Source organism: Lagenorhynchus albirostris, chromosome X (genome assembly GCF_949774975.1).
Source record: "Lagenorhynchus albirostris chromosome X, mLagAlb1.1, whole genome shotgun sequence".
Classification (NCBI taxonomy): domain Eukaryota; kingdom Metazoa; phylum Chordata; class Mammalia; order Artiodactyla; family Delphinidae; genus Lagenorhynchus; species Lagenorhynchus albirostris.
The window spans coordinates 95,554,143-95,581,098 of record NC_083116.1 but is presented as its reverse complement, the minus strand read 5'-3'; the positions used below and the strand labels follow the sequence as shown (position 1 = coordinate 95,581,098).

General features: G+C 36.6%; 1 protein-coding gene across 12 annotated transcripts in view; it reads right to left on the bottom strand.

The window, feature by feature from the left end:
* CASK (calcium/calmodulin dependent serine protein kinase) overlaps window positions 1–26,956 on the bottom strand; it is a 387,591-nt gene that overhangs the window by 24,897 nt on the left and 335,738 nt on the right. For 4 of the 12 annotated variants that reach the window (XM_060137166.1, XM_060137172.1, XM_060137167.1 and 1 more), the window contains exons 15-21: window positions 26,331–26,409; window positions 15,915–16,000; window positions 14,543–14,611; window positions 11,640–11,708; window positions 10,212–10,247; window positions 8,368–8,564; window positions 679–794 (exon numbers count right to left, since the gene is read on the bottom strand). In XM_060137166.1, coding sequence (XP_059993149.1) covers window positions 679–794; window positions 8,368–8,564; window positions 10,212–10,247; window positions 11,640–11,708; window positions 14,543–14,611; window positions 15,915–16,000; window positions 26,331–26,409 — 652 coding nt within the window. The remainder of the gene's footprint in view (window positions 1–678; window positions 795–8,367; window positions 8,565–10,211; window positions 10,248–11,639; window positions 11,709–14,542; window positions 14,612–15,914; window positions 16,001–26,330; window positions 26,410–26,956) is intronic. The other 8 variants (XM_060137169.1, XM_060137176.1, XM_060137177.1 and 5 more) reach the window with 3 other exon arrangements.

The window sequence follows — 26,956 nt, the reverse complement described above, 5'->3', positions numbered from 1 at the left end:
ATGCTTTTTTTGGTATTCATTTCAGTTCTTAGCAAATGAGTGAATATTTTGACTTAAGTTGAATGCAAGCTTCCATATAGACAAACATACCATGAAGGGTAGGCCAAGATAATGTTCTTGGTCTTTCAGGGGCTAAGAAATACCATTAAGGAAGAAGACTAGTGACAGGAACTGACCAAATTAAGTTAGTATCTATCTAATGTCATTTGCACTCTTTCAGATCAATCACTGAACCATTTGCAGCACAGCTCTCTGTTAAGAGCGCACCTTTGCCCTTAGAAATGTGGCACAGGGCCATGTCCAAGGGCCAGAGAGGAGCCAGGAGTGAGGGTATTTGCTCAAGGCCAATCTCAGCAAGGAGGCAAGAATCCTGGCAATTCAGCAAACTCTCAGTCTCTCATTTCTCAGGGGAGGACTTAATGTACTGGGTTCTTTGAGTTCCAGAGAGTACTGTTTCCAAATAGCATTTTCTTCCTATAAAGTATAGCTCTGTAAAATATTTGGCAAATAACCAACATAATAATCAAAGGCAAGGGATTCTTAAAGTTTTTGCAAGCTGATGATCTCATATGGTGAAATTTTTTTTGATAGAGAACTCTGAAGACGGAATTGAGATGTTACATCTACTTCAGTCTTTGAGATGTTTAACCGGTCTCAGTAAGTCGTACTTTTCCCTACCTGCATTGTGCTTTGCCAAATATTTATCTTTGTACTGCTTCTTTTTCTTGCCAAACCAAGTACAGCTGGCTTGCTGCTCCTGTTTGGTCTTCTCCATGGCAATGCAAGCGACTCGCCTAGCACACAAAGAAAAGAAAAAAACTAATGTATAGTTATATGCTGATAAAAGAGGAAAACCAGTCATTTGAAGAGTTTACATGAACCTGCGTGAACAAACTCCTCACAAACTTTTCAAATCATTCAGATAAAGGCTGCTCCTTGACAATTTCCTAGAAAGGTTTTAAAAATGCAGGCTTATACGAAAATAACATTGTATCACTTGAATATATACTAACTGATAACACAGATGAAAAGTCTAAACATATAGTCATGAAATACAGTGGAATGAGTGTGGGATTTTGAGTTGAGACAGGTCTGATTTGAATCCTGGCTCTATCACTTACTAGCTTTTATCAATTTAGTGTTAGGTGCTTTTCTAGGAAGTTTACATATATTAACTCATTTAATCTTTCTAACAACACGTGAAATCATGTCACCGTTTTACAGATGAGGGGATCAAAGGACTGAGAGGTTAATTAATTTGTCCCAATCACACAGCTAATAAAGTGGGAGGGTGAGGACAGTCTGGCACCAGAGCCCATGCTCTTAGGCGGTGCATTCTATTGGCAAGTTCCTTAATCTCTTGGAGCCTCTTGGATGGCTGTTGTAAAGAATTATAACAAAAAATGTAAATAATATCCCTAGCACAGTGGCAGGCACAGTAGATGCCTAATAAATGGTACTACTACTACTTGAAGATTCTAGGTAGGAAAAAAAAAGCTATGATTAAATCCAAAGTAAAAATTACATTCAGAAAAATCATAATTTTGTTCTACATAATTACAGTATTCAGCATTAGTAACATATACATAAATGTTGTTAAAAAGTTGCTCTCTTAGGACTTCCCTGGTGGCACAGTGGTTAAGAATCTGCCTGCCAATGCAGGGGACATGGGTTCGAGCCCTGGTCCAGTAAGATCCCACATGCTGCAGAGCAACTAAGCCCCTGTGCCACAACTACTGAGCCTGCATTCTAGAGCCCGCAAGCCACAACTACTGAGCCCATGTGCCACAACTACTGAAGCCCACACGCCTAGAACCCACTGCAATGAGAAGCCCGCACACCACAACGAAGGGTAGCCCCCACTCGCCACAACTAGAGAAAGCCCGTGCGCAGCAACGAAGACCCAACGCAGCCAAAAATTTAAAATAATAATAATAAAAAAAGTTGCTCTCTTAGGTTTAAGCTAAGCAAGTACTTGCCTTTCAAGATATTACCACAGAAGGTTTTGCTTAATGACTTTGCTTGTGGGCCAATGTGGGGTGCCCGAGTGAGCCACATATAAGGAGAATCCAAAATGACTATCAGAATGCCATACAATGCTATTGAAAATGACGAGTTGTTTTCCAATGAGATTGTACTGATTTGCATTCCCACCAGCAGTATAGAGTTCCTGTTGTTCCACTTCCATGTGAACACTTACTATCAGTCTATAATTTTAGCCATCATGGTGGACGAGTAATGAAATAACACTGTGTTTTGAGTTTGCATTTCACTGATTATTAATGAGATTGAGCACCTTTTATATGCTATTGGCTATTGGATTTCCTCTTTTGTAAAGTGCCTGTTCAAATCTTTTGACCACTTTCCTATCCAGTTGTCTTCTTCTCATTGATTTGTAGGAATTCTTTATATGGTCTGAATATTACACTTTTGTTAGTTATATGTGTTGGAGGTATCTTCTTCCACTCTGTGGCTTGCCTTCTTAATCTTTTCATGGTATTTGATGAATGTAACTTATTAGTTTTAATTTAATCAAATCTAGCAATGTTTTCTTTTATGGGAAATATTTTTGATATCTTTTTTAGGAAATCCTTCCTTGTCCCTAAAGATATTCTCCAATATTATCTTCTCAAGGGTTTATAGTTTTGTCTTTCATGTTTTGGTTTTTAATACACTGGAACTGATTTTTGTATGTGGTGTGAAGTTAGGGGTCCAATTTCTCTCATTTTTTCCCTAATAGATAACCAATTGCCCCAGCACAACTTATGGAAAAGTCTATTCATTCCTCACTAGTGACTATTTATGTATGAGAGTGTTCAGGGGTTCTCTTCAATTGGTCTATTTGAGCATCTCTAAGCCCATACCTTATTGTCTTAATTACTACAGCTTTATAATAAATCTTGGCATCAGTGGGGCAAGGCCTCCCTCCTTATGCTTCTAGAAGAGCATCTTGACTATTCCTGATTCTGTGCATTTCCTTGAAAACTTTAAAATTAGCTTGTCAATTTCAAAACGGTTGGGATTGAATTGAATCTGTGAATCAATCTGGGAGGAATAGACATCTTTACAATATTTACAATATTGAGTCTTCTAGTCCCTGAATACAGTATGTCTTTCCATTTATTTAGGTCTTCTTTAATGTCTCAGTAAGTTTTATAATTTATCCTCTAAATGTCTTGAACAACTTTATTAGGTTTGTTCCTAGGTTGTTGATTAAAAAACTTATAAATGGTATTTAAAAAATTTGTAATATTGAAAAATTCAAACATATACAAGAGTAGAGAATAGTGTAATGAACCCCAAATATCTACAACCCAGCTTCAACATTTATTAACTCATGGCTTACTTTGTTTTATTTACAACCTACCCACCCTAAGATTACTTTGAAAAAAATCCGAGTTTGTATCATTTCTTCCTTAAATATTCTTAAATTCCCTTTAAACCTATAGGTTCCCCCTCCTTCCCTCTCTCCCTTTTCTTCTTGCAAATTATTTGTTGCAGAAACTGGTTGTTTGTCCTATAGTTTCTGATCTCACCCCTGTGGTGTCTTCAGTAAGTCTCTTTGTCTTTTTCATTTCCTGCAAATAGCTAATTAGATCTAGAGGCCTAATCAAACTTAAGTTCTATTTTTTTTGCAAGAGTACTTTATAGTATTATGGTGTTGCAGGTGGTGGTATGTAGGGTATTTAAAAATTATTTTCCGTTTTTTACTGTAAATAGAAATATTGATTTTTGTACACTGATTTTACATCAGCCATCTTGCTAAACTCTCATTAATTCTAATTGTTTATCTATAGATTCCTTTGAATTTCTACACAGAATCATATCACCTGTTATATTTTTTTTCCCTTCCAATAATGTTTGCTGTAGGTTTATTGTAGATACTCTCAATCAGGTTTAAGGAAGTTCCCTTCAATTCACAGTTTGTGAGAGTTTTAATCATGAATGGATGTTGAATTTTAAAATCCGCACCTATGGCTATGACCATGTGGATTTTTCTTCTTTAGTCTGTTAATATGGTGAATCAGGTTGATTGGTTTTCCAATGTTGAACCAGCTGTTCATTCCCAGTACAAACTCTACTGGGTCAAGATGTATATCCTTTTTATATATTGTTAGATTCAATTTGCTAATATTTTGCTAAGGATTTTTACATCTGTGCTCATGAGGGATATGGGTCTGTAGTTTTCTTTTGCCTTTATGGACCTTTGGTATTAGGGTAATGCTGGCATCATGAAATGAGTTGGGAAGTGTTCTCTTCTACTTTCTTAAAGAGTCTTTCCTCCATGTCTCTTTCTCTCTCTTGCTCTTTGAGGGCTTTATTTATATTTATTTCTTTATTTTTGGTTAGGAGAAAGACATTTATTGGGAAATACTGTGAACTCTCAGTAACAGCAACAAAGTCAATCTCCATATATTACCTAAGTGGCATAGAGAGGAGGCTGATGAAACCTTTGCTTTGGGAATTCTTCCAGTTCAAGCCAATATGTGCTGTCAGTCATAACTACAGCTTCTGTGAGGCACAGGATCTTTGGAAACATAAACAGAACTGAGGAATTTTTGACAGGTTAAAAGAGATGAAATCCTGACCTCATGAAGCTTACGTTATAGTGTACAGAGTATCTTATAATAAATGTTTTTCAGCTTAAAAACTTTAAGAAAAAGAAGTTCCCAGTAAAAATTTGTGGTGTGGCCATATGTGGTGTAATGACAGAGGAATGATACTGATTTTTACTAGGCACTCAGGAAATGAATGTTATTTCTTTTAGCTCAGTATGTGCAAGGAAACTGTGTTAGAATTTAGGTCAACCTGGAAGGAAATTTCAAACACATGTTTAACATTTTATTGCTGACTTGGATGAGGATCTAGTAGGCAAGGGAAGGGATGACAGATTCAGGGACTTAAATCGTATCAGACGATTAGACTGATGGGCCTTGTCAAGCAAGATGAGATTTAGCAAGGATAAATAAGGTAAGGTATTTGGGTCCAAAAAAATTGATTTCTCATCTACAGGATGTGAAAAATATGACTTGGTAGCAACACATCTGAACAAAGCTTCTGGGTCTGGCTGATAGTATTGTTTCAAATCTTTCTCATTAGTATTACACGTCCATCGACATTCTAGAGACCAATTCACTTTTCCAACAAGGGACTCTGCTTTTCCCCCTCAGTTGGGAATGCCTTCCTATACCTCCAGAGTCCTACTGTGGTCTCAAGGAACATACTGCCCAGTGGGCCTCTTCCTCTTCATCCTAGTTAGAATCCCTGTCTCCCTCTACGGTCACTGCAACTTTATTGAGTTCAGTTTTTCTGCAATAAACTGAACATAACATATAAAGTGTAACATTTCATCAGTTTTGAAACATTAATACATCCCATGAAACCATCACTACAATCAAGATAACAAACATTTTCATCACCCCAGGAATTTTCTTATGCCCCTCTGTAATCCCCCCTCCCTCCTCCAGATCCCCAGGAAACCACTGTCACTGTAGATTAGTTTTGCATTTTCTGGAATTTTATATAATGGAATTATACAGTATGTTCTCTTTTTTGCCTGGAAACCCAGCCTAATGATTTTGAGTTTCACCCATATTGTTGTGTGTTATCAATAGTTCATTTCTTTTTATTGCTTAAGAGCATCCTATTGTATGCATATGCCATCATTTGTTTATCCATTTACCTGCTGATGAAAACTTTTAAAACTTTTAGCCATTCTAATAGGCATGTGGCCACTGAGTTTTTGTTAGTGCATTTTTTGTCCTTGGAAATTCATTTTGGTTCTTTTTCAAATCTGCTATGCCATTAAATTTTTCCCCCTCTTCTCTGAAGATTTTTTTTTAAGCTTTTACTGATTTTTAAAAGCTTGCTAATAAGCACAGTTGTTTAAAAACCTTTGTCTCCTAATTCCAATATATGAAGTAGGTTTGAGTTTGTTCCTGGCGTCTTTCATTTCTGTCAGGTCTCACTGGTTTCCATGTGCGCCTGCTTATTCTGACTTGCTGGTAACTGCCCTCAAGAAAGTTTACGTGGGGGGTCAGGAGGAGCTCTAGGATGAGGCCTAGGATAAAAGTGTTCTCCTTCAGAGACTTTCATTTGTTTGTAACAGATATTTGGAACTGTTAGTAAAGGGGAAACCTCACATCAAGCACATAGCTGGAGTTTCCCTGGCTGTCCCGGGCTATGTGTACCTGGGTGCAAATCCATTCAAGGCGGACCAGTGGCCACAATTTTTTCAGGGGAACTTTGCTTTCCTTTTGCTCTGCTCACCGACAAGGCAGCCTTCTCTACAGTCCCCTGGTGTGGAAGGGCAGTGAGGGGATGCTTATCTGTTTGCTCTTAACCTGGGGGTATAGCCTTTTGCAGATCCTGACAATGCAGGATGAGTCTCCTAAAAGATTCTCCTACTTGTACAGGCCTTATTAGGTCTTAAACTTGGTCCTCTGGCAGAGAAGTTTTTAGTAATAGAAATGCCCTCCTGGCAAAATGGACCAATTTGGTACTCTAATTTTTACTGCTCTGATTAATGGCTTTCATATAAAAATTGGTCACTGAGTTCCCCAATACCTTTTCAGCTACTCAGTACTTTTAAGGTCATTTTCAAAAACATATTTTCTGTAGCACTTTTCATTTTTCTTTTCCAGTGGGAGGATTGATCCAAATAACCTAGTCTACCATTACAGGAAACAGGAAGCAAATCTGCTTTTCCCCCTGCCATTTCTCAGGCTTCCTCCAGAGGACTCAGAGTTCTAGGTACTGGTGAGACATGATTTATACAAATGAGCTGACTAGGGAGAAGAGGTCTGGATTCTACATAATTACTTTCAACAAATGCTCATTAATATATGGCAACATTCAAGAACACATTTTGTAAAACATAAATATCAGTGATAACATAGTAACATCACCATCAAAATGACTTAGAAATCACTTTCCTCTCACTAATGCTTAAACTGTTTTCTGAAGATGAGACTTGAAAGACAGCATCAGATGGAAGGCTGCTACTTCCTCTAACTAGGCCTATGTTTCCTTGTGTAAAATGATGGCATCTGAAGTTCTTACCAGCTCTGACATTCTAAATTTAAGAGTATAGCTGAAAGAACTGATCAAGCAAAAGAGATTAGCTGAGAAATCCCTTTAATTAGTGAAAAAAAAAAGGATGAAAAGTTGTATGTGTCTATGAACTCTATGCCTTTGGTCTCTTTCAGCTAGGTTCTTTCAGCTAGGTTCAAGTATTTTGGAAGTATTTTGGACATGAAGTTATCTTTTTCGCACTAGGTTTCTGATATATATTGCCAAAGTACTGACAAAGGTAAAACTACTGACATTTTTCAAAAAACAGCAAATTGTAACATTAGTAACAGAAATAGATTTTACCCAAATACACAGTAATCCGTGACTCCTCTCAGTTAAAAACATGTCTAAAAACTGTTTGACTTTAACCTGCGTTCAAAGCCTAAACTGTCTAACAGACACACATTTTTAAAGACCTGGCAAGGGAGACTTCCCCGGTGGTGCAGTGGTTATGAATCCGCCTGCCAATGCAGGGGACCTGGGTTCGAACCCTGGTCCGGGAAGATCCCACATGACTCGGAGCAACTGGGCCCGTGCGCCACAACTACTGAGCCTGTGCTCTAGAGCCCGCGAGCCACTACTACTGAGCCCATGTGCCACAACTACTGAAGCCCGCGCACCTAGAGCCCGTGCTCTGCAACAAGAGAAGCCACAGCAATGAGAAGCCCGCGCACTGCAACGAAGAGCTGCCCCCGCTCGCTGCCAACTAGAGAAAGCCTGCACGCAGCAACGAAGACCCAACGCAGCCAAAAATAAATAAATGGATAAATTTATTTTAAAAAAAAGACCTGGAAAGGTAAAGAATGAAGCTTCTGACTGTCTTACCCTTCTAATAGTGAAACATCTTCTTTAAATACCTGGAATGACCGTGAATCCTGGCATTTGAGTTTTTCGCTGGTGGTGGAGTGGAATGGGGGTGGTGAGAGCATGTGGAGGGGCAAGGAGTGGGTACATTTAAAAAAATGCAATTCTAAAAGGATGGAAACAGCATATAGGAATAGAGGGCTCTGCTAAGAGACCACGATGTGACCATGACCTGAGGCTAGTCGCTCAGCCTCTCTACAGACCTTCCTCTCCTCATGTGTGAAACAAAGACCTGACTCTCTAAGCAGGAGCTTACTTGGTGCTGACAATTTAGAATTCTTGGATGACTAATTTGAACTGTGTTTGGCTAATAGAGCAAGGAATATATTAAACAGGTTTTACCCTATAAAAGAATAAAATATAAAGTTGAAAAATGGATGGCCAGGCTTCATTTTTATTGGAAACTAAAAGAAAACAACAAAAACGTACCATTCCTGAAGTTCTGGAGAAGGAATGAGACCCGCAGTTCCATTTTTGGAGTTTTCCAGTTTACCCTGCCACCAGTTGTGATCATCCTTACTGATAATCTGGATAATGTCACCAACTCTGAATCGAATGCCAGCTTCTTTGCAGGGGATGAGGTCATCCTTGGCTGGATCATATTCAAATTGTGCTCTTACATAGATCTATAAAACAGGAGTTTGTAAGAAAAAATGCCATGGTGATGTGAAAGAAAACAGTCAGCTCTAACTTAATAACCACATACCAACACTTACTACAATACAAACAGGACATTAGATGGTGAAAGCAAATATGATGCATGGAAATACAACACAAAAAACAGCTACCACTAGAAACAATGTACTACTTTTGGTGTGTACAGGTTCAAGTCTTTGCTCTTTTTATTTGGAGGGAACACTTAAGATACTTCCTTAGTAAAAATAGACTTAATTTCTGCTTTTACTATAATAGGATAGGCTTAAAATTATAGAGAAGTATGCTTACCATTTTAAAATCTGAATATATTTAGTTGCTATTATGCATAAGTTGTCATGATCACATGGCAGCCTTTAAACCATGACCACAAGCATTCAGGACAGGTTTTAACCCTAAAGCAGTACATGATACAAAACTAGCAAGAACTCCGTGTTGGTATCTTGCTGTAAAATGCTTACATGACAACTGGCAGTGTGTCTACACACTGCTGATAAGCTTAAATGTAATTCAAACAATTTTTTAAAGCATTTAAAAATAGTTTTATTTTTTAAACAGGATTTAGACTTTGTATTTTACTCTTTTTAGAGAAGAAAAATGAGTTTGAATCCTGGCTTTGCCAGTGTAACACTTGAAATCTGCACAGAGCTTCAAGATATGCATGGTTTAAGGCTCTGAGTTTTATGATATGTGAATATAACTGGTAAATATTATAAAAGGAAACAGATTAGCATACAAGGGGTTATATGGTACCATTTTATGAATCACTGGATTTCTAAATGATTTAAAATAAGGTGCTAGATATTGAATGTTGCATCACTTATGGGTGAGTTCTATTAGGTGCTAGTTTATGCAAACCTTAACTCACAATTTGATATTTTTTAATAGCACATTTCACAAAAAGTACCATAAAAATTCTATCTCTTGAAATTAAATTTGAATATTAATGTTTAAGTCACTGTAAAACCAACCTGAAGGCTTTGGAACTATTGTGTGATTATTCTGTTTAAGTTTCTTTTCAGAAATCCAGCCTATAAAATTAACAAGTCTCTGCATTTGCAACTAAAATTCATACTCAAAGTGCCAGCAAATTGAAAGTTACTTGCTTGTGTTAGGCAGCACTTAACTTTTCATGTTTGATTAGGCTGTAAAGCCAGGAATTTTCTGTTCTTTTTTTTTTCATTGTATATGGCTTTTAGAAATACACATGCAGATACAAATTATGAAAAAGCCTTCAAACTTCAGATAATTATTGCTTAAAAATGTTCACTGGCATGTACGTTGTAGTTATTCTTAGAATTCTAAGAATTTTGTAACCTTTAAAAATTTTTTTCCACCCCAGAGGCAGGCCCATAAGATCCCCAAAGGCTGAATTCTCAACCATCAACACAAAATGATCAGGTTGAAATTACAATAACCATCACAGCTACAAAGATGTTAGGAAAAAAATCTTTATAGAGAATTAGTCATGTGTAATGTGTTAAAATGAAATGGTACAAGCTCTCAATGCTCAAATGTTATGGTCCAAGATGCAGACATTATGGGATGAAAAGGGTTAATAAAGGATTGGCTATTAGCAGCTCAGTTTAGAGAAGTTTCTATAGAGGGTATCTATTCACCTGTCGTCCTTTTGGTTGGGTAGCTGATGGCAAGTCCTGTAGAATAAAGCCAACCCAGGAGAAAAATTTTCATTTACTTTTCAAAGAGTACAAGGTAATTTGTGTGTTCTGTTACAATATGGTTAAAAAATGAGCTAGATTTAAGTTGTAAAGAGATAATATACATTATTCCATTTCTCAGAAATGTTGAGTTATCAAAAAAAAAAAATCAAACCCAGGCCATTTAGCAGCAAGCTGAAGAAAGCAGGTAAGTTTAAGCAGAGAGAAAATGTGTTCTTAAGAAACAACTCAGCATCTTCAACACAAAAGCCACTGCAAGTGAAATAGCCTATTTAAAAAACCCCCCAAAACTCAAAAGAGCTGTTGCCCTTTTCAACTTAGTCACTGCAACCATTTGGATTTCGAAAACTTCAATGGTTGTACGGATTTTCACCATCTTAAAGTTATTAAATGTTATAAATGAATTCCTTTGGTAGCCTGTTTTGAAGCTGCAAATAAAAGTCTTAGGAAATTTTCTTCCATAATTTCTCTTATATCATTCCATTTGAGGTGATCTCTAAATTATTTAAAAATTTATCTGATAAAAATGTTGATATATTTTTAAAGGGCAAGTTAATAGGAAAAAAGTGATACTGCTGTATTATTAGAACTCTCAATATTTTTAACAGCAATATCAGCAACTTAGAGATTTTGTTACCCCAAATATTGCACACCTGCACGTATTAAGTGCTCCCATTTGTTTAAATTAAAAACAATTCTTTTTACTTTCCAAAATGGATAGTTCTGAAAAAAAAAAGTAAAATTCCAAGTTCAAGTCAAAATATAAAGTACTTTGTGTTAAAGATGTGATAATAGCGTGGCTTAAGTGCAGTTTGAAGCCAGTTCCTTTTGCTGTTTATATCCAGGCAAGGCTTATAGTTCACAAAAGTATGTGCACGTACCACAATAACAGAGGGCACACCAATTCGTAAACTTAGATAGCGGAAACTAAAACATGTTGCTGATATCACTCAGAATAGACAACTACAAAGCCCGAGAATACCCAAATGCCTACTCTGCAAAATCCTTACATTTCTTTATCTTTCTCAAATTAAAAAAAAATGTTGAGAAATTTCAAGAAACTTCCATTTACATCCTTTGCATAACTTTGAGCAAAGTCATAAATAGTAGGTGGGTGACAGAGAAATATTTTGAGAATGACCAAAGCAGTCTTGAACTACATTTCTTCAAATTTAACTAATGAAAGGCATTTTTAATGAGAAGAAAATGTTGAAAAAGATTTTCCAGGAGTAAACTGCATTGTAGCTGTAGTAGCCTTGTATATCGGCAGAAGACAATATTTCCACTGAACACATGTAACTAGAACACTCATGGCAGGTGGCACCAACAAAATTGTCACACTTTGCTGTGTGGAGCTAGAGTTCTTACCGAAACAGAATTGTTAGTGCTGCTATGACCATTAGCTGGGGACTGTCTGGAAGTGGAGGGGGAATCTCTCTGAAATAAGACACAAGGTTCATTAACACAGAACACCAGCACAGAAACAGAGATATTCACATCAACAGTTACAACCACAGTCTGACAACCATTTCCTTTGAGGTTTTAGCTATAAAGGTGCCATACTGACTTACTTGCATGATTTCACAGAAGTATGGAAAAAAATTTTACAGTTTGAAGATTCACATATTGTAAGTGATGACCATGTCATTCATTAACCATTTCTTTCCTGTCTCTAACATTCTATAACCTTTGCTTTCTTTAAATAAGACCCTGAAGGGTGACTTGATATTAAAATCCTATCAAGTACTGTAAAATGACAAATATTACTATAAAATTATTGTGCTGAAGATCCCAACTGCCTAATTTTTATTGAAAATTAGGCTTGAAAAGTATTTAGTAATCCTTAGGTACCTTGGTATCAAAAATTACTGAATGATGCAATTTGAAGTGAAGTGAATCTCAAAGACTTCTCATGTTGTAATCACCTTAGAATCTTTCTAGGATAGATATTACTAATAAGGGTAAAAGATATATACCAGAGAAGAAACCTTTATTCTTTTAGCGGATTAATTAAAACAATAATCTTGAGCCTCTAACGATTCTGGCAAAGATCCCAGCAGCCACAACCACTATACTATGTGACATGCTCAAAATCCTTTCCAGGCTCCACTCCCTTATTGTCCAAATAAACTTTAATGTTAGAAAAAGGAGGGGATGAAAATAAGTATTTAAAAATTTTTGGTTTAGTAGAGTTCTTTGAAACCTTTGAAATGTGCATGTCTGCTCAAAAGACATTTGCTTTTTCTAGAAGACTTAAAGAAAACCTCCGGAACCTGTTAGCCTTTAAATAATGGGATCCCTTAGATGAGTATTGTCAGATGTTAGTGAGCAGAATGATGTCTAGGCGCCACCCCCAGAGACTCATGTCAGTAGGGCCAGGGTGTGGGGCAGGGGTCCCCTCTTTTACCAACGGCCAGGGGGATGCTGATGAAGGTGGCCAGAGAGCTTTTCTTTGGGAAGTACTGCTGTAACTGGGAAGAGTCCAACCACAGGCTTGAATTCTGCCAGAGCACAGGAGAGTCAGACAGATTGGGGGTAGGGCTAGGAGGGGAGTACATTTTTTCCTATTCTTCAGAGGTAAAGAAGGTAAGAGAGGGCTCTTCTTACTCGAGAGCATAGCATTTATATGTGTAATTCTGGTCCCACCCCAAAACTAGTTCAACCACTCAAAAACACAAGAGAAAATTTTTAATAACTAACACTATTTTCTGGTTAGTGAGCCAAAAAGACAAAAATCAATCGTATTTACTAAATTTCTTCCAAGATGAGAAATGGTATGAGGACCACCTGTGATTTTTAGACTATCAAAATGCTTTACATAAAAATGCATGTGGGGCTTCCCTGGTGGCGCAGTGGTTGGGAGTCCGCCTGCCGATGCAGGGGACACGGGTTCGTGCCCCGAGCCGGGAGGATCCCACATGCCGCCGAGCGGCTGGGCCCGTGAGCCATGGCCACTGAGCCTGCGCATCTGGAGCCTGTGCTCCGCAACGGGAGAGGCCACAACAGTGAGAGGCCCGCGTACCGCAAAAAAAAAATTAAAAAATGCATGTGACAGTCTCTCTTTTCCAGTAAGGTTTGTGTACTAGGTAACAAATTTCAAAACTATAAATCCTGGAGCAGAAGTACTTCTATATTTTGTCTTGAAATATAGTACTAATTGAAGTTCCATAAAAAGCCACCGAGAGGAGCTCAAGACCTGATATAACAGAAACCCCAATTGTCATGGCTCACTAAAAATATACTTGACAGAACTACAAATTGTTATACATATCTTCAATAGGTTTACAAAAAAACATGAAGCCTCTGATTTTTCTTGTGAAATTTACATCACTACTAGAGACTGGAAGAAACATTATAATTTCTCCATCTATTTCTCCTAAGTACAAATTCAATCTTCTAGATGAAATAAGTTGTCTGCCAGTCTTAAATATTAACTGGAGGAAATGTGTACTTCATATTGATGTACACATACTTGGAAGATGCACAAGAAAGAACAAGCTTCAGAAAAAAATATTCAAACTGAATGCGCAATGACCAAAGGATGACACCATTTAGGCCGGCTCATATTTCCAAATATAAAAAGAATAGATTTTTGAATCTCATTTACTAACCAATAGCAAACTGAATAATATAGGTTGGGAAAGCTACAATTTCTAAAGGATAAGCCTATTGTAAGAAAGGAACTTTGGGTTTGTATTACTCTAGAAAACTTGTTTACGAATCAGATAACATTCCAATTTAAACAATTTCACAGAAGGTTGCAAAAGCCTATATTCCTCTAATAACATCAGTTATCAATTTCTCATAGACTTAACATCCATCTAGAGACCTGTCACCATTATCTGAACTACTCTATCTTAACAGAAATAGACCACTTCTCAGATCCTTGGAAAGAAGAAGTATCTATGTGATTTCTTAACAAGGGAAGTGAATGTACTTCCTGGAAATATTATTGCACTTATGATCTTTTTTTTTCCCCAGAGACTCTATTTGTTCTTTATTAAGTCTTTGTCATTATTTGGAGCTTCTCTATATGTATTTTGTTTTGATTCCAGCCTGCAGAAAGTTAAAGTGCTGAGGACATCTCCATGGAAGCAGGGCTGAGTAGGTGGATGGGACCTACTCTGTTCCGTTATCTTTGTTGTAAAATTGGTGTGCAGTGATCAACAGCACAGGCAGAAACAATTTCCCAGAAAGCCAAAACATTCAGCCATCAGCAGACAGTTAGTTAAGAACCCAGAGGAGACGGGGTGTTTCGTTAGAGCTATTACCTCACAGGACGACGACTGAGTGCGGTAACTTGGCACGATCTTGAAGGTGATACTCCCCCGCATTTCCCGCTGGAGGAAAAAAAAAGGAGAGCTCTTTTAACAAACAAATGTTGCACACAAAAACGCGCAAGAAACCACTGAAAATGTGGGGGCGTATTTAATGCAAGTCAGCTGAGAGTGCATGGGCCTACAATGAAACCTAGTTATAAAAGCAGGAACTGCTCACACTAACAGTGGAGGTTATTCCTGGGAAAAGCCCTGCAAAGTCAAGGCTGACTGTCCTGGTCTTACAGCAAAGGTATAACAAACCTCTGATGGTTACCTTTTCATAGACACGAATACAACTCTAAGTGACATGCCTTTCAAGAGTGAATGTAAGTTGAACTGTACAATAGAACAAGTAATTACATAAGAATTATATTTGGTAGGCTACATTATGATGGTGTACTCCATAAAAATCTGCTCTTTAGGGCTTCCCTGGTGGCGCAGTGGTTGAGAGTCCGCCTGCTGATGCAGGGGACACGGGTTCGTGCCCCGGTCTGGGGGGATCCCACATGCTGCGGAGCAGCTGGGCCCGTGAGCCATGGCAGCTGGGCCTGCATGTCTGGAGCCTGTGCTCCTCAACGGGAGAGGCCACAACAGTGAGAGGCCCACGTACAGCAAAAAAAAAAAAAAAAAAAAAAAAAAAATCTGCTCTTTATTTCATAATTTTGGCATTAGTTTTGACTGTAGTGAGTCTGTGGTGCTTATTTCACCTTCAATAGATATAAGTAACATGGCAGGCTGCTACATTGTGGTGGGAAGAAGGTCCAGGACAAGAGGTCCGAAACATCTCCCTCTGCTCGCCAGGGCCTGTCACTCTGCACTCCCTACCCCGCCCCAATCCAAAGCCTAATTTGAACACAGATTTTGAATATGCATGGTAAAAAATGGCCTGGTCTACTATGACTTTCCTTTCCCCTGTGCTGCAGAGAAATCCAATACAGCTGGCTATGACTCAGCTACACAGGAAAGAGGCTTCTGACACTGCTGATGTCAGCAGAGTTGAGGTCAGTGAGAAACTAGTTCACAAGCATGCACAACTGCAAAGGTTTTCTTTAAACATCTGTTCAATAAGAAATAGGAGACAAAGGATTGAAAGGAGAATGTTCAAGCCCACACTGCTAAAGATGGGCAAAATGTTTCTAAGCTCTGCTGCATGTGAACATTTTCCTAGCTCTCAGTTTTTATGAATGTTGTATAAGTTCAAGTCCACACAAATGATGGTACCAGAGATACTCTGATTATAAAAGAATATCCTTTATTTGTGCATTAATAAATAAGTTAATGAACTGAAAGTCAATCTTAGAAAAAGAGACTTTCATTTACTCACAAGCATTTTTTGCAGCTGTTCCACTGTTTGGTTAGCCACACTGATGCCATTGATCTCTCGAATTTCATCTCCGACATGAAGTGTACCTAAGAAATTACACAAAATTATAAACATGAAATGATATATACTTTTATAATAATAAAATCCAAAGGCAGCAACGTAAGTAATTTTAAAAAATTAAGCTAAATACTGAAGGCCAATATTTCAGAACCAGGTACAAGTTAGGCTCACATGGTAAACTCACCAAAACAGATACACATAACTTATGGAAGACACAGTTTTGAAAGATGGCTGTAGAAATCTGCTTATTTTTCTGAGAGAGGCAGTGTGTATATAGTGGTTTAAAACTACAACTTCTAGATACAGCCTGTCTGGGTTCATACCTCTGCTTCATCACTTATACTAGCTTTAAGATCTTGGGTAACTTACTGAAACTTTCCATGTCTTGGTTTTCACATTTGTAAAATGGAGATGAAAACTATCTATCTCATAGGATTGTTATGAGGATTAGAAGAGTTTAATACATGTAGAGGGCTTAGAACTGTTCTTGGCACATAGTCAGTACCATTTAAGTATTTGCTGTTATTATCATTATTATCTACCAAATATGATACAAAGGCTGTTGATTTTCAAAGAATTGTGATATAATATCTGTGTAACAACAAGTTTATATTAGACATACTGCAAACTTTTAATAATAACGTGGTAGGCATTTCAGGGTCCTGTAATACTTCAACTAGAAAAAGTGACCGAGAACCAATGCTTAAATAGTGTTATGAAAAATTTTGCTTTCTTATTTATGAATTGTGCACGTTTACTTATTGACCTGACTCCATCATGAAAAGCTCATTGTATCTTTAAGAGGTACGCACTAAAATGCATATAAAGAAAATAAGGCACCTGGTATTTGCTTCAAAGTAATCCAGGGGGGTGGGCAGTAGGGCAAATACAGATGAAACCAGTGTGGCCATGAATTAACAATAATTCTACCTGGCTTATGGGTATGTGGGCGATCACTTCACTATTCTTTCCACTTTTCTCTACTTCAACTGACTGCACTGTTTTCTCTACTCATGTTTGAAAGTTAACATAATAAAACATAAAAATTTGGGGACTTTTGTTTCAAATATGGTTGATTAGGCACTCACAGACTTTCTTACAACTACATATCCCGTCTAGGGCACACCTCTTGAAGTGTTACTGGTCTCACAAAAGGAATGCAAATTCCCAAGAACACTTCCCACTTCCATCCACACTCTCCCCTCCACACAAAAGGACCCTGTGAGCTGCATCCAGAGTGGTGGCAAAGTAAGGACGGAATGAAATAGTGGGAGGGGTAAATGCCATTGCTGCAATGCCTGACGGCCGGATTCTGAGCCTTGGGCCAATAGCAAGTTACAGAAGCTGAGCCTAGGATTCTGTAGGGAGCCAAGACCCAGATCAGTGGTACTCCATGGCAGCTGGTAGAACAAGGAACAAACCCTTCCTGGAGGAAAGCGTTTCCAGTTTAGGCCCCCAAGACTTCCATTGACTTGAACAAGCAATAGGCTTACAATCAAAGATCACCAAACATACATACAATAAGGCAAACTACTATGCGAGTCATCAGAAAGAGAAAAAACAGATTTAGATCCTCAAGGAGGATAGATATTGGAATGGTCAGATATAGAATACAAGAATACCTTGTTTTCTTGTGCCTTGCTTTACTGTGCCTCAAAGATTCTGCATTTTTTATAAATTGAAGGTTTGTGGCAACCCTGTGTTGAGCAAGTCTATCTGTGCCATTTTTCCAACAGCGTTTGCTCACTTCATGTCTCTGCATCATGTTTTGGTAATTCTCGCAATACTTCAAACTTTTCCATCATTATTATATTTGTTATGGTGATCTGTGATGAGTGATCTTTGCTGTTACTATTGTAATTGTTTTGGGGGTGTCATGAACTGTGCTCATATAAGATGGCAAACTTACCTGATTGTTGAAATGACAACAAAGGATTTAGAATATTACATAAACTTAGTTGATAAAGCAGTGGCAGGGTTTGAGAGAACTGACTACAATTTTGAAACAAGTTTTACCATGGGTAAAATGCTATCAAACAGCACTGCATGCTACAGAGAAATCATTTGTGAAAGGAAGAGTCAATCAATGAGGCAAACTTCATTGTTGTCTTCTTTTAAGAAATTGCCAGAGCCACCTCAAGCTTCAGCAACCACCACCCTGATCGGTCAGCAGCCATCAACATCTAGACAGTACCCTCCACCAGGAGCAAAGATTACGATTTGCTGAAGGCTTAGATGATGGTTAGCACTTTTTAGCAATAAAGTAATTTTTAATTAAAGTATGTATATTTTTTAGACATAATGCTATTGCACGCTTAACAGATGAAAGCATAGTGCAAACATAACTTTTATATGCACTGGGAAACAAAAAAATTCAGGTGACTCACTTTATTGTGGTGGTCTGAAACCAAACCTGTAATATCTCCAAGGTATGCCTGTGTAAAATAGCTATATGTTAAATATTAGGGGAAAGAAAGGGACCTATTTACAAGGATGAACATGCAACAAGAGATTATCAGGTGTGAACAGACAGATCTGAAAATAAAAAGAAGAACAAGTAACTAGTACCTCTAGAAAGGAAAAATATAATTGGTAGCATAAACCAATGAACGGATGAGCTGAACAGGAGTTCAGATATGGCTTAAGAGAGTTTCAGTGAACTGGAAGACATAACCAAATAAATTGTCTAGAATGCAGTTCAGAGAAGTAAGGAGATAAGGAAAATAGGAAACAAGAAATAAAGAAAATATGAAAAAGATATTAAGAGATATGGAGGGAATGTCTAACATACATCTACCTAGAGTTCAGAAGGAGAGAATAGAGAGAATGGAGAAGAGGCAATATTTGAAGAAACATGGTTGCAAATTTTCTTGAACTGATGAAAACATGATTACACAGCTCCAGAAAGAATAATGTATCCCAAGTAGGATAAATAAAAAGAAATCCATGCTGGGAGGTAGTAAAACTACAGAACATCAAAGACAAAGACCTTAAAAAGTCCAGGGAGAAAGCAGAGATCACCTACAAAGCAAGGACAATTATAGTGACACCAGACTTCTCAATATCAAACAACAGATGCCAAAAGAAAAGAGAATGGTAACCATTAGTTTAAAACTGTGCTCTCAGCAAAAGTAATCAAGATTGAAGCTGACATAAAAGGGGAAATTGACAGTAACACAATAATAGTAGGGGACTTTAACACCCCACTTTCACCAGTGGACAGATCATCCAAAATGAAAATAAATAAGGAAACACAAGCTTTAAATGCAACATTAAACAAGATGGGCTTAATTGATATTTATAGGACATTCCATCCAAAAACAAAAGAATACACTTTCTTCTCAAGTGCTCATGGAACATTCTCCAGGATAGATCATATCTTGGGTCACAAATCAAGCCTTGGTAAATTTAAGAAAACTGAAATGGTATCAAGTGTCTTTTCCGACCACAACGCTCTGAGACTAGATATCAATTACAGGAAAAAAACTGTAAAAAATACAAACACATGGAGGCTAAACAATACGCTACTAAAACCAAGAGATCACTGAAGAAATCAAAGAGGAAGTCAAAAAATACCTAGAAACAAATGACAATGAAAACATGACGACCCAAAACCTACGGGATGCAGCAAAAGCAGTTCTAAGAGGGAAGTTTATAGAAATACAATCCTACCTCAAGAAACAAGAAACATCTGAAATAAACAAACTAACTTTACACCTAAAGCAATTAGAAAAAGAAGAACCAAAAACTCCCCAAAGATAGAAGAAGGAAAGAAATCATAAAGATCAGATCAGAAACAAATGAAAAAGAAATGAAGGAAACAACAGCAAAGATCAATAAAACTAAAAGCTGGTTCTTTGAGAAGATAAACAAGATTGATAAACCAGTTGACAGACTCATCAAGAAAAAAAGGGAGAAGACTCAAATCAACAGTATTAGGAATTAAAAAAGGAGAAGTAACAACTGACACTCCAAAAATACAAAGAATCATGAGGGATTACTACAAGGAACTTATGCCAATAAAACGGACAACCTGGAAGAAATGGACAAATTCTTAGAAAAGCACAACTTTCCGAGACTGAACAAGGAAGAAATAGAAAATATAAACAGACGAATCACAAGCAGTGAAATTGAGACTGTGATTAAAAATCTTCCAACAAACAAAAGCCCAGGACCAGATGGCTTCACGGGTGAATTCTATCAAACATTTGGAGAAGAGCTAACATCTATCCTTCTCAAACTCTTCCAAAATATAGCGGAGGGAGGAACACTCCCAAACTCATTCTACGAGGCCACCATCACCCTGATATCAAAAACAGACAAAGATGTCACAAAAAAAGAAAACTACAGACCAATATCACTGATGAACAGAGATGCAAAAATCCTCAACAAAATACTAGCAAACAGATTCCAACAACACATTAAAAGGATCATACACCATGATCAAGTGAGGTTTATCCCAGGAATGCAGGGATCCTTCAATATATGCAAATCAATCAATGTGATACACCATATTAACAAATTGAAGGAGAAAAACCATATGATAAGCTCAATAGATTCAGAAAAAGCTTCTGACAAAATTCAACACCCATTTATGATAAAAACTCTCCAAAAAGTAGGCATAGAGGGAACTTACTTCAACATAATAAAGGTCATATATGACAAACCCACAGTCAACATCATCCTCAATGGTGAAAAACTGAAACCATTTCCTCTAAAATTAGGAACAAGATAAGGATGCCCACTCTCTCCACTATTATTCAACATAGTTTCGGAAGATTTAGCCACAGCAATCAGAGAAGAAAAACAAATAAAAGGAATCCAAATAGGAAAAGAAGTAAAGCTGTCACTGTTTGCAGATGACGTGATACTATACATAGAGAATCCTAAAGATGCTACCAGAAAACTACTAGAGCTAATCAATGAATTTGGTAAAGTTGCAGGATACAAAATTGATGCACAGAAATCTCTTGCATTCCTATACACTAATGATGAAAAATCTGAAAGAGAAATTAAGGAAACACTCCCATTAACCACGGCAACAAAAAGAATAAAATATACCTAGGAATAAACGTACCTAGGGAGACAAAAGACCTGTATGCAGAAAACTATAATACACTGATGAAAGAAATTAAAGATGATACAAACAGATGGAGAGATATACCATGTTCCTGGATTGGAAGAATCAACATTGTGAAGATGACTATACTACCGAAAGCAATCTACAGATTCAATGCATCCCTATCAAACTACCAATGGCATTTTTCACAGAACTAGAACAAAAAATTTCACAATTTGTATGGAAACACAAAAGACCCCAGACAGCCAAAGCAATCTTGATAAAGAAAAATGGAGCTGGAGGAATCAGGCTCCCTGACTTCAGACTATACTACAAAGCTACAGTAATCAAGACAGTATGGTACTGACATTAAAACAGAAATACAGATCAATGGAACAGGATAGAAAGCCCAGAGATAAACCCACACACATATGGTCACCTTATCTTTGATAAAGGAGGCAAGAATATACAATGGAGAAAAGACAGCCTCTTCAATAAGTGATGCTGGGAAAACTGGACAGCTACATGAAAAAGAATGAAATTAGACCACTTCCTAACACCATACACAAAAATAAACTCAAAATGGATTAAAGACCTAAATGTAAAGCCAGAGACTATAAAACTCTTAAAGGAAAACATAGGAAGAACACTCTATGACGTAAATCACAGCAATATCCTTTTTGACCCATATCATAGAGAAATGGAAATAAAAACAAAAATAAACAAATGGGACCTAATGAAACTTCAAAGCTTTTGCACAGCAAAGGAAACCATAAACAAGACCAAAAGACAACCCTCAGAATGGGAGAAAATATTTGCAAATGAAGCAACTGACAAAGGATTAATCTCCAAAATTTACAGGCAGCACATGCAGCTCAGTATCAAAAAAACAAACAACCCAATCCCAAAATGGGCAGAAGACCTAAACAGACATTTCTCCAAAGAAGATATACAGATTGCCAACAAACACATGAAAGGTTGCTCAACATCACTAATCATGAGAGAAATGCAAATCAAAACTACAATGAGATATCATCTCACACCAGTCAGAATGGCCATCATCAAAATATCTACAAACAATAAATGCTGGAGAGGGTGTGGTGAAAAGGGAACCCTGTTGCACTGTTGGTGGGAATATAAATTGATACAGCCACTATGGAGAACAGCATGGTGGTTCCTTAGAAAACTAAAAATAGAACTACCATATGACCCAGCAATCTCACTACTGAGCATACACCCCGAGAAAACCATAATTCAAAAAGAGTCATGTACCACAATGCTCATTGCAGCTGTATTTACAATAGCCAGGACATGGAAGCAACCTAAGTGTCCACTGACGGATGAATGGATATAGAAGGTGTGGCACATATATACAATGGAATATTACTCAGCCATAAAAAGAAACGAAATTGAGTTATTTGTAATGAAGTAGGTGGACATAGAGTCTGTCATACCAAGTGAAGTAAGTCAGAAAGAGAAAAACGGATACCGTAGGCTAACACATATATATGGAATCTAAAAAAAAAAAAGGTTCTGAAGAACCTAGGGGCAGGACAGGAATAAAGACGCAGACGTAGAGAATGGACTTGAGGACACGGGGAGGAGGAAGGGTAAGCTGGTGTGAAGTGAGAGAGTAGCATTGACATATATACAGTACCAAATGTAAAATAGCTAGTGGGAAGCAGCTGCGTCGCACTGCATGGGGAGATCAGCTTGTTGCTTTGTGACCAACTAGAGGGGTGGGATAGGGAACGTGGAAGGGAGATGCAAGAGGGAGGGGATATTGGGATATATGTATACATATAGCTGATTCACTTTGTTATACAGCACAAACTAACACAACACTGTAAAGCAATTATACTCCTAGAAAGATGTTCAAAAAAAAAGATTGAGGCTAAAATGAAATATTTACAGACAAACACCACCTGAGGTAGTTTACCAACAAGAGACTATCACTAAAGGAACTTTAAAGGATGTAGTTTAGGAAGAAAGAAAAACGCTCCCCAAAGGATGGTCTGGAATGCAAAAAGGAATGATGAGCAAATAAAATTGTAAACATTTATGTAAATCGAAACAAAAATGGTCATGTATTTTAAGAGTAATTTCAAATTTGTGGATTTAAAACAGGACAGAATGAAAGTGCTGGGCAAGAATAATATGCAAGTCAAGACTGGGATCTAACTTGATGTTCCAATGTCTTTGTATTCTTTGGGAGTGGGATTAACATACTGTTTCACTTTAGTATATGTCGAGTTAAATATGCATGACAAAATTTCAAGGTAACCACCTAAAAATTAGAAATAGAGTGCTGAAATTCTAATTTACTGGGGGGTGGGGGAATGGAACAAAAATGAAGGAAAAATATCAATTAAAATATGGAATAAATATTTAAAAAAGCAAGATGATAGAAATCATCAAAATAAATATTAATGGACTAACCTTGCCCATTAAAAGATAGCAATCATCAGAGTGCATTACAAAATGAAAAACCCAAATTTGGAAATGTTTGTAAGACACACTGTACAGCATACAGGCACAGAATGGTTAGAAATGAGGGAAGAAGACATGCTAGGAAATACTAAAGTTAAGTTGGAATAACTATATTAATATAAAATAGGTTTTAAGTAGAAAGTATATTAAGGATAGACATGGTTACCAGGCACTTCTATGCTCCTAATAAAACAGCTTTGAATATATAAAACCAAAAGTGAGAGACCTATAAGTAGAAATAGAAAAACTCTACCATGATAATTGGAATATTTCGACAATTACTGATAGGTCAAACAGACAAGAAATTAGTCAATATATAGAATATTTGAACAAAAAAATTAACCTCAAGCAATCATATAGAGAATTCTGCATGCAACAATTAAAGAATAAACAGTCTTCTTATGTACACATGGACCATTTACAAAAATGATTAAAGTGCTATGCCATAAAGCAAGTCTCAACAAACCTCAAAGAAATGGTGTCATACAGACCACATTCTCTGACTCCAATGCAATTAAGTTAGAAGTAAAACATAAAAAGATATACAGGAAATCCTCTTAAATGTGGTACATAAAAACATTTCTGAATAACTTGTGGGTCAATGAAAAATATAACACTAGAAATTCAAAAATACTTAGAACTGAATCACAATAAAAATGCTTCATATCATAACTGGTGGGATACTGATAAAACAGTACTTAGAGAGGTAGAGTTTAACCTTAAAAGCATATATTAGAGATGAAGAAAGACTGGAATAAATGAACTAAGTGTTGAATTTTAAAAGTTAGATAAAACCAATAGAAAGTAGAAGGAAGGAGAAAATAAAAATTAGGTCATAAAACAATAAAATAGAAAATAAATATACAATGGAGAGAATTAACAGAACCCAAAGTGGGTTTTTGAACAAACCTCTGGTAAGTTGATCAAGAGAAAAAAGACAAGGCACAAATAAATATTAGGAATAAAGGGTACATAATTACAGAGACAGCAGAAAATAAAAAGGTAAGTGGACACTAAGAAGAAGCTTACTAGAATAATTTTAAAAACTTAAGATTTTTTCAGAAAAATGTAATTTACCAGAACTCACTCAAGATATAGAAAGGCTGAATAGCCTTATGAATGTTAAAGAAATTGAAACAGTGGTAAAAAAAAAAAATCTTCCTTGAAAGAAACCAAACACAAAACATCAGCCCCTGATAGTTTTATAGGCAAGTTCTACTAAACTTGCTACAAATCATTCCAGTATTATACAATATTCAGAGAACTCATGAAGAGAGGTTCTCCAAGTCATTTTATGAGGCCAATGTAACTTTGAAACTAACATCAGACAGAGAGACACAGGAAGGAAAATTAACTACAGGCCAGTCTCATTCCTAATTGCAACCACAAAAATCTTAAACAAAATAATAGCACATAGAATCAAGCAGTACATACCAAAAGATAATACACAATGACTAAGTTGGGTTTATCTGAAAAATGCCAGAAGGGGGGTGGTTATCATTAGGATGTCTTTAAAAGTCATTCACCACATTAATAGGTAAAAAGAAAATAAATCATCTCAGCAGATGCAGAAGAAGCATTTGATAAAATTCAAAACCCAATCATAATTAAAATGTCCAGCAACTAAATATAAGAAAACTTCTTCAGCCCTAATAAAAGGTATCTACTAAAAATCTATAGTAAATATTCTTCTTCATGGGGAAACATTGGAAAGCTACCTTTTAAAAACAAGAATAGGACAAGGATGTTCACTATACCACTTCTATTAAAGACAGCAAGTTTTTGCCAGTACGGTAATATAAGAAAAAGAGATTAAAGAAATAATGGTGTTGTGACTTTACTGAATTTATAGCAATTTATTAAAAATAATAAACAAAAAATTCATACAGGAATTTAAAACCAAACGTTCTCCTGTGTGAGTGCTATCCACTCATGAAACCTACAGATTCCTCTGAAGGCAGCAGTAATGCCAGACAGAGCAGTCATCTCTAAAGAGGACAAGAAGGCACTAAAAGGCTTATGGTGTTACCTCTTGCTCTCCAGGGTTAAGGAAAGAGGTGTTAAGTACAAAAATAACACGATCTCAAAGAAAGGAAGTCTAATTTTTGGACGGGAGAATCATTTTTGGATCAGGCTCTAAATACTAATGCATATAACTCAGTCCTTTCAAAGAGGAGCCTAAACCTACATGTCTAAATCCCATCCACCTGAGGGTTAACAATAGTTCCACTTTCTCAAAAAAATCATTCTTTGTCTACTTTGGTCCCTTCTCAGAATGACTGCACTTATTGTAGCAGGTATTAAGAAGTTAATCACAGATTTGATATCTCTTATTTTACCATTTAAATTTTATATTGTTATTTATCAAATTCTAATTTCCTAATTTATAAATAGTATATCTCATTCCTGAATGAATGAGAGAGCAATTCTTCAACTGTCATTTAACTTTGCAAATATCTATCTATCTATCTTGTATCCCAGTACAGATGTCTTCCACATATCCTGAGGCCTGATATGATAATACTTTATCTCCAATGGCCTCTAATAAGTCAGGATCTAAAGAGTGACTCAGAGATGCTCCTGCAACAAAACTATAATATACCCTCCCTTGAGTATCTACAGATTGGAGCATGTGGAGATGAATAAAAGTGAATGGAGGCCAACAGTGATTAAAACCAAAGACAGATAACTTAAATAAATCATTTATATAAAACATAAATGAAACTGATCATTTATATGGATCATAAAACACTAGGCTACAGGAAAAAAATTAAGGAAGGAAAGAAAGAATTATATATGGAACTTACCTTGCCTATGAATCATGCCCCCATGCATGATTCTTGCAACAATACAGTGATTTAGCTCATTCATTTTTAAAGTGATTCCCTGTAAAAAGTTAAGGAAAAACAGAATTACTATAAGAGGGCACTTTTTATATTTGTGATTTTGCTGTAGATAACCTTAATTACAAAAGTTAGGAAAACATTAAAGAAAATACGGAAAATGAAGGAGAAAACTCTATTATGCCACGACAGAAATATTAATTTTGATATTTTGATTAGTGTAATAATAGTACACATACATTTTGTATAATGCTTTTTAATCCTATAATTATTTTCCATGTTGCTAATAATTTAAAACTTTTTTATCGATGTATAATTGACATATGCTTATGTAAAGTGTACAATTTGACAAGTTTGATATATGTATACATGTGTGAAACCATCACCACAATCAGGATAATGAATATATCCATCACTCCCAAAAGTTTTCTCATGCCCACTGGTAATCTACTTACACCCCTCCATGCCCTGCTCCCCCACCTCAACATCCCTAAGCAACCATTGATATGTTTTCACTGGCTATAGATTAGTTTTCACTTTCTATAAATGAACTCATACAGTATGAACTCTTTTATGTTGCTTTTTTTACA